Genomic DNA, 8949 nt, shown 5'->3' with positions numbered 1-8949 from the left:
CAATTTGAGACTAAAACGAATAATTATTACTTTAACGTTAGTGGTTCGATACTCCTACACGATTGAGAGAATGAAAGTCTCATATATTAGGCTAAGAAATCCTAATCTTTTCTTTTTATAATTTGTAAAGTTTTAACTAAAAATATTTATATTATAATTATGTAAAAATATATTTGTATCCTTCATACCGAGATAATCATATAAGGTAGTTTCAGTTGTACGCTAATTCAAAGATACAGACAAATATTCTTATGTAAAAAATTTATTTTCCATAGTTTAATGCTTCATCCAATTATTTAATATATTCAAAATATATTTAGCCTAATGATTTCACAATGAAAGTTTTAAAAACAAATCCATTTACATTGGTTTTTATAACTATAACTGGCTAAATTTATTAGGCTATTAGGCTAAATTTCAGTTAAGCCTTTTTTATAGACTCTGACACTGTACTGAAAGCCAAGTAGTCCGGAATTTTAGATTCCACCAAGCCAGCTAGAAACTCCATAGTTGATTTTACCAATAAAAAATTATCATCATTACGCAATCTTAAGAGAAGATGATTATTGCTATACTTGCAAGTAACATTGTCATAAACATATTTTACGTATTTAGTAACCACCTTAGAAATCTGTTTTAATATTTTTAAACTTATGCTTTGGCAGATCAAAAATTAATTCGGAATCATGTTATGAAAGTATTTACAAACCACAGTAACTATTTCTTTAATACGCAGACAATATGCTTATAAAACAAATCTGAAACTGTTGTAGTAAATTGATTGTCCATATACTTCTTTTTTTTGCTAACAGACAGAGACATTATGTCTTACCGACCATTAATATATTTTGTGGAGAGAGTGGAGATTAAGAAATTAAAAAAAGCTTTTGATCTTTACCCTAGGTTTATATACTCTGTAGGAAGTTAGGAATGAATATTTTTTAATTTTCGCGATTTGTTTTAATAACAATAAGCCTTAATATCGCCTTATACAGGTATGTAAAAGCTGCCAGGTTAACCGAACTTGATATGAAGTAGCTTACTCATAAATTAACTTACGAGCGAAGCCATTGGAAATTGCTGGTCGAAAACAGACTCAATTGCGTTGCCAAAAGAAAAGCGAACCAGCAATGGTTGTACCCGCCAGAATGTTACTTGCAGTGGCGTGCACTTAATAAATACATTACAACATTGCCACACTGAAGGTTCTATAAACTCGTAATGCGAAAGGATTTTAACGTTTGATATCACATAAGCTTTACTCACTGCTTCTTTTCTGTGTATTATCGGTTCTAAGATGACCTAATTCAAAATAGAGCATTCTTAGGATGCCTACCCTGGGGTCTCCTATGCACGCCACTGGTTAGATAACTTTAATAAAAGCCGTAAGGTGAACTCACGAACAACTTTTGTCTTACAGCCATTTAATCTTAGATTCTTTCATATATATGATAGCTAGGTTACATTCGCGTACTTTCATCAAAAATTAAAAAAATTAGATGTGGCAGACTAAATTGTTGCGGTGACACGTTTTTCGTGGGTGCATCCGTCAATCACTTGTAAATATTTTATAAAAAATCTTCTCAAAGTATTTATCAGTGCAAAATTCAAAGCGTTACCTACCTATATTAATTATATTCTAGTTACTCACCAGATAACTTAGAAAACTAGTCATTGATGCACATTGAAGCTAGCAATATTGAATTAAATATTTACAAATGAAGTCATAGTTGTGGGCTACTGTAACTACAAAATATTGTACATTTTGAGTTACTTATTGCTTTTATTTTATTTCCGGAACATAATAAATAAGTTTTCTTTCGCATTCCAATACATAATATGATTGTACAGCAAACGAAAAATCCAAACCAAATCCAGGCAAAGTTAGTCTGTTTATTAAGAAAATTTTGTTGCAACAACTTTAAGTTATCACTCTAAAAATAAATTATAATGAATGAGGCCCACTTAATGTTGACGATCGATTCGATTTTGCTATATAATGGGACTCTAACATAACTTACTAAAAATATACTAATAGAAGCAATATTTTATTTGACATATCTAAGAATTAAACTTTACTGGTATCTTAAAAAATCATGTAATGAAAGAAACATTTTACATCTTAAAATTTTGTATTTATCACACATATCTACATTTTATTTTATAACATAAATACAAAATTTTAATAGAAGTACCAACAAAAGTCGCTAACCAGTATTTGCAAATGGTATGCGGGCGTTATCAGTATATCATACAAGTAATTACAATATCAATACCATAGGTTAATAAATGCAAAAGATCAAGTGCAATGAAACTCCAGATGTTTTTTGTTATTTCAATATTGATTGAACCTCACAAAAAGATGGATGTGTTGAGAACCTTAAAAACTCTTTTAAAATTTCATACCCATAAGATACTCGAAAGTAACATTAGAATACATTTCCATGGACTTGGTGGTTTGTACCAGAGATAAACACTTTAAAAACAATGAATAAACCAGATTTTACTAACATTAAATACTAAATTATATTGTCTTTCCAAATTATACTTCAGTACAATATTGGAATTACATGAGAGTTATCAACTGAACAGAAATGGCGCTCCTCACTGTGTCCTTGTGTGTCGGTTTGCTGTCACTGGACTCTATTTGGTGTTTCTTTTAACTCCCTTTTTTTTCAGGAATTCTTGTACAGGTAATATATTTCAATACATAGTGTTATAAAGAGCATTACAGAATTTTATAACTATTACTCTGCCGCGTTTATTGGCCCTTGCACTGCATTAGGACTAGGAGAATTAGACGATACCATTCTGCCTTGCTCCTTCACAATCGGATCTGGAAACAAATGTAAAAATATAAGATATTTTCAAAATTTAAACTGTCTGCTGTCAAATGTAATAACAGATACCTAACTAAACCAGGCTGTTTAGACCCAAACCTCTACATAAAACCTACAATACTACTAATAAAGAATCCCTTTTTTATTCTATTTCATGTTATGGGTGTCTTTGGGTGTTGTTGGGTATATCATTCGATAAGATGGTGGCTGTGTCAATGCATGGATACTTTTTCGAAATATTAAGTTTTAACGTGCAAGTCTAGCATCGTATAAATTCTATTACAAATACTTAGTTGTTAATTGTGTCAAAATCTAAAGCAAGTTTATGAAAAATGTAAAATAAAGTTGTCTGTTAGTTAATAATATAATTAATATAGCAGATAAGTAGTCTTGAAGGATGTTATCATTCAATCGATTATTGTGGACTGTACATAAACAAGGACCATACAGCAGCCTGCTAGTTAGGCATCCATTATATTATTAATCACTGTCCCCTTATTTATCAATAGAACTTTAAAAATTGTAACTTCTATTTATGTAACGAAAAGAAGTTTGTAGTATGTGATTTAACACAAATTGAATCAATATAAAACAAATTATGTATCAATAAATAGTTTACAATTGCTTTATTTTGAATGTAAAATAGAAGCAGATAACATGTGCAGTGCAGTGCACATGGCAAGTGCAGAAAGCAAGTGTTTGTTATGAAGATTAAAGTTCTAAGTAATGTACAAGAGTGGCACAGAATTTAAAGTTTGCGAATATGATGGTAAAGTTCTATCTATTTTGAGTGTAGTTCTAAATGACGTTATAACCCCTACTAATATTATAAATGTAAGTTTGTTTGTTTGTTACGCTTATGCTACTTAACCAATCCGCATGAAACTTTGTACACATATTCTTGGAAGTGTTAGAAGTCATATAGGATACTTTTTATTCCGACATTAAGCTCTGTTCCTTTGGGAGAGGGGATGAAAGTGTTTGACGATTTAACACCATAACTCCGACAAATTATAGCAGATTTAAATAATTATTTTTGTAATATAATAGAGGTTATAATATGTGTTTAATATTGCCCAAACTGTGGTTGGAGATAGAGGACAGAACTTGTCAGTGGACAGCAGCAAACCCCTTCATTGAAGCCTTAGCGATACTGAATACTTTAATTTTTTTTGATCTACAAATTAATTTAATGACTCATCAAAAAACAAAATCAAACGCAGACAAAGTCGCGGGCAACAGCTAGTTCCTAATAACCAAGCTATTGCCTGCAACTTTGTCTGTTTTCAGTTTTAAAAAAATCCTCCAGGAATCAGGCTCATATAATATATCACCACAATGCAAGGTATCTTCTCTGTGTAAAATGACATCAAGATCTGTTTTAGTGATAAGCTATGTACCAGATTTATTTTATGGAATAAAAACTAATTTTGTGCCAAACTCTTTCAAGATTAGGCACATGTGTACTTTTATGATTATTGTAACACTTTCAAATAAAACTCATGATGACTTACAAAAGTAAGGATGTTCCATGGCTTCACGAGCTGTGTATCGCTCATAATGGTCATAGCGCAGGAGGCGGTCAAGAAAGTCTAATGCTTCTGGAGAAACCAAATGTTGATTTTCTGAATGTACAAATCGTTCCCATCGTTTACGAGAATGCCTGAAAGGTATTATTTATTATTAGCAACTTATTTGTAAATTGAGAAATATTTCATCAGGAATTAGAAACCCTACTCCTTAATACATTTGGGTAATAAATATCTAGGTAATTTCATGTAAGAAAAGTGGTATTTTCTGGCTGATGGTGGTAATTATTCAGATTAAATGTCTCTTGTATTAACACAAAGAAAAATAAAAAGATAAGTTTCAACTACAATATTGATCATTCATTAACATGCTACTATATTATCGGAATCATGAATAGGGGAAATTTCATATTTATGATAAGTATTTCAAATTTTAAATTTATGTCAAAATGAATTAAAAATAAACTACCTGCCAAGAATATCATTAAACCGGGGATCCAATTCTATATGATATTTATCCAAATATTCAAATAGCTCTTCAGTGCCCAGCACTTTGGCAATACGTACAAGTTGATCATAATTATCATGACCATGGAAGAATGGTTCCTTACGGAAGATCATGGATGCTAACATACACCCTAGTGACCACATATCCAATGAATAATCATACATTTGATAGTCAACCAAGAGTTCAGGACCCTAAAAAAGTAATACAAGCATTACAATCAAATTTAATAAAAATAGTTATGACATTGAAATATACTTATGTATTAAATTTACAAGCTTACCTTAAAGTACCTAGAAGCAACACGAACATTATACTCTTGGCCTGGGTGATAAAACTCTGCTAATCCCCAGTCGATAAGACGTAACTTTCTATTATCGTGATCGATCATTACATTATGAGGCTTTACATCTCTGTGCATGATACCCATACTGTGGCAGTAATCTAAAGCCTTCAAAAGTTCATACAAATAATACCTGGAATGTTTACAATTATAGTAAATCCAAACCACCATAAATTTCAAAACATGAGGTTATAAAGTAAGTATGGTAAACTAGAATATATATAACATATTATAATGAAGGGTTTCAAATACTTTGTTACTTTATGTGAGATATAATATTCTGAATACTAATTTAAATTGTTAAAATTATAATAACTCAAGTTAACTGCAGGTACCTTATATCATAATCTGACAATGTTGAATATAGTTGCTTAAAATCAGTGTTGTTCACATGTTCAAATATTAAAGCAGGAGTACGAGAGACAGGGTCTTTGACAACAGCTTGTAAAGTAATTATGTTTGTGCCTCCTCTTAAGTTCTCTAATATTTTTATTTCTCTTTTTATCTTCTTCTTTTTTACAGGCTGCAAAAAAGGTTTACAAAATTACTAACTTTATATAAATACAACAAATGACTACAAGGTCTTCTTGGAACCTTGGATTATAGCCTACACAAAATTACATTTTGCCAGTTAGCCTATGCCAATTAGATAGAATCAATAAACAACAGGGCATCACTTACCTTCAATATTTTTACTACACATTTTTCGTTATTTGTGATATTTATTGCTTCAAATACTTCACTGTATTTTCCGCGCCCAAGCTTGCGTACTAACTGATAGTCCTCTTGGTTGCCCCAGTCCACCACATAGCTTTCATAGTCCCAGTATTCTCTTGGTTTCTGTGAGTTAACGTCGGCATATACCCGAGCTCTACTAGGTACTGCCATCGTATTATAACTTTGCCAACCTAAGGTCTTGTCGACGAGGCTCTTACCGGAAATCGCATATGTCTTGAGTAATGATACTGTGAATAAAAATATTTTCGACGTCACTTTGAGACATTCACTATTACACTTGACTATTGTAATTTTAATTGTTTAAATTGTCACTGGGAGTCATTACTATAAAGCGATTACGAACGATTACGAGTCACTTGTATTGATGTATAACCTAAAAACGACATCCAACTGAATCACTTATGATCAAATTAAGGGCTAATAGGGTCATTTGTTAGGTTTTCTTATACTCTAGAGATAGCAAATACGTGAGCTTTCTGGACGGACATCAGATACAAGAAAAGTTAAACCGATGACATAAAATAAAATTTGAAAGTCTTCAGAGAGAAAAACGCACGCCATTACTCGTCAAATGATCAAATGAATCGGACACATTCCCATACCTAACACATTCCTGTAGATTATCTTAATTTAAACAATAAATAGTTTAAGCATACATAAACTTCTTGAAAATTAACAAATAATTGGAAGTCTAATATACAAATTACACTTTTATCACATAACCGGCACAAATTCAGCGAAATTCAAGATGGACGCCCATCCGATCGTCCACCATTGCCATTTGCTACTCTTGTCTTGACTCTTGATCTTCTCTCTCTCTCTTATATAAATTTTGAGAATTTCATCGTTCGTAAACAGAGGATTAGGTCCGAGTTGCCAACTCCAAATTTTTAAAGTGGAATATTCAATATATTTTCGATGTTTCCCAACAATGAGTATACAGACACTAGTATAGTAAGCATTCTATAGATTTTCCAACATGAGCAAATTAACAACCGCTGACAAACTGGTTTAAAGTTTGAATGTTCTCTTTATCATACTAATCGGTTTGCAAGTTTGTTCCCTAAGATGCTTTTATTCAAAATGTAATACCTTAACAAATTGAATAATTAATAAAAATAGTGTCTAAAGTTCTGTTCAAAATTCCTATAAAATATTTTATAAATTTAATTCACATTAAATTGTTTTTATCGTCCACTACAAAGTATTTCGTAGTTATGAGTTTTGAACGTCTCCGAGCTATTGTTAAAAGTTGCTACCACGCCTTACCAACATCGAGCCATAATGAAAGGAAATGAAATTTAATCGCAAAAATGAACTTTCAAAGTTTTATTACTTAATAAATATTATTCATTCACTCTATGAATAATATTTTAATAAATCATTTAATTTATTCATAAGAGCAATGCATTGAGAAAAACGTAACAACATTTAAACACAGTAAGAATTACCTTTTCCGACTAGTGCTAGGTTCCATCATCATATAAAGATATCGTCTGCTGCTCCGGATGTTTAAATAAACACTACTAATATATTATTGTGCAAGAGATTATTTCAGCTATTTCCCCCGACAGCAACAATAAAAATAAAAGTTAGATAACATAGATTTCAATTTGTTGATGTCGTGGGAACTAGACCAACCTTTCTGTTTCAAACTCACATATTTAATTTTATATCCCTATCTAAGTCGGTTAGTAGCACTCTTGCAGTGGCAGAGCCGGCCACCTGCGCAAACTACGACGGTCGGACGGGCCCCAGGCGGTCAACTACGTCGATCGCCCAGTGTTCTGCCAAGACGCACGTAGCAAAAGCCCGAAGCCAAGCCACCTCTGACTACTAATGATAAGTCGTAGGGGGCACCCATTAGAACCCCAGCCACAACACGCGGAAGAAAGAAAGAAGAAAACGCAGAAAGGCATTGCCCACCTGCAGCGAACAGCCTCTCCAACGGGACGCCTAAACAACACCTCCCTCTATCTAAGAAAAGGTTTCGGAATATCGATCAATCTAGAACTTAGAACAAGGTTTTAATCGATATCAGTTTATTGACACAGAACTAATTCTGAGAGTTTATTATTGACAAGGAGAACTGTATACTCTAATAAACAGTTTGTCTGTCAGCCACACTCATAGGTCATTGATAATTCAAAGATATGTACTTACTCAAAAGTAAAATCTTATATTGTTTTAGCATGATGTGACATAACGAGTTTAATAAATACCACTTAAAATAGTACGTTAGTTGCTCGTTATACCACAACTTAAAATAATACTTTTATAATAAAATAAGCCATATTTAATCATTTCTTACTAGTTTACCTAGTGGGAAGTAGGTATGTGCATACCCTCTTTCCACAAAACTCGTAAAACATTTTTATGATATAGAAACGATCGTAAACTTTGAATTCCTATACTTACTCAATACTATCATACGAATACGACTTCATCCGCGTGGAGTTTTTCTTCGGGAGTATAATATATTCCAGCACATATTATGTCCATAAATCCTTACAATATACAGATAAACAGCGGGAATCGAACCCACGGCCTCGGACTCAAAAAGCAGGGTACTGCCCACTGTGCCAAGCGGCCGTCCAAATATTATGGTTTATCGATAATATTTAAACGTTTTTACTAACGCTAGGAGATTGCTCTGATGCCTTTAAAAAGAAGCTCTGTCACTTTGGCTTCTAATAGTATTGAGATATTGGGTATGGCAATCTCATCCAATTTCTATTTCGGGATATGCATGAAGTCATAAGCGACAACCGCTGATAAAACCTTGGTACCCATAACATGGCTAAGCGGTACTTCAAGCCATGACAATTCGCATTGTACCTACTACCCTGCACGGCTACCATGGGTAGGAGACATAATTCTCCCACGGAAAAAGACGAAATTCTCCCGCAGCTTTATCAACTCTCCGAGCATTGGCGTCAATCACAAGCACACACAGACATACACACACAGGCACAGCTAGAGAATGATTTTCAT

The 8949-nt window shown here is 32.7% G+C and overlaps 1 protein-coding gene across 4 annotated transcripts; it reads right to left on the bottom strand.

The window, feature by feature from the left end:
- Positions 1-1873: 1873 nt before the first annotated feature.
- On the bottom strand, positions 1874-8137 carry LOC120629729 (casein kinase II subunit alpha). 4 transcript variants are annotated; one of them, XM_039898743.1, is made up of 7 exons: positions 8119-8137; positions 5899-6182; positions 5553-5740; positions 5158-5350; positions 4839-5068; positions 4355-4503; positions 1874-2836 (listed from the first exon to the last, which is right to left on the bottom strand). In XM_039898743.1, the coding sequence occupies exons 2-7, from the start codon at positions 6103-6105 to the stop codon at positions 2748-2750; spliced, it is 1056 nt and encodes a 351-aa protein (XP_039754677.1). In that variant the 5' UTR covers positions 6106-6182; positions 8119-8137; the 3' UTR covers positions 1874-2747. The 4 variants fall into 4 exon arrangements, with proteins under 4 accessions (XP_039754677.1, XP_039754695.1, XP_039754687.1 ...); XM_039898761.1 differs by lacking the exon at positions 8119-8137 and adding an exon at positions 6663-6801; XM_039898753.1 differs by lacking the exon at positions 8119-8137 and adding an exon at positions 6558-6780.
- Positions 8138-8949: the final 812 nt, after the last annotated feature.

This window comes from Pararge aegeria, chromosome 2, assembly GCF_905163445.1.
Source record: "Pararge aegeria chromosome 2, ilParAegt1.1, whole genome shotgun sequence".
Taxonomy (NCBI): domain Eukaryota; kingdom Metazoa; phylum Arthropoda; class Insecta; order Lepidoptera; family Nymphalidae; genus Pararge; species Pararge aegeria.
This window is presented reverse-complemented; position numbering and strand designations above follow the sequence as displayed.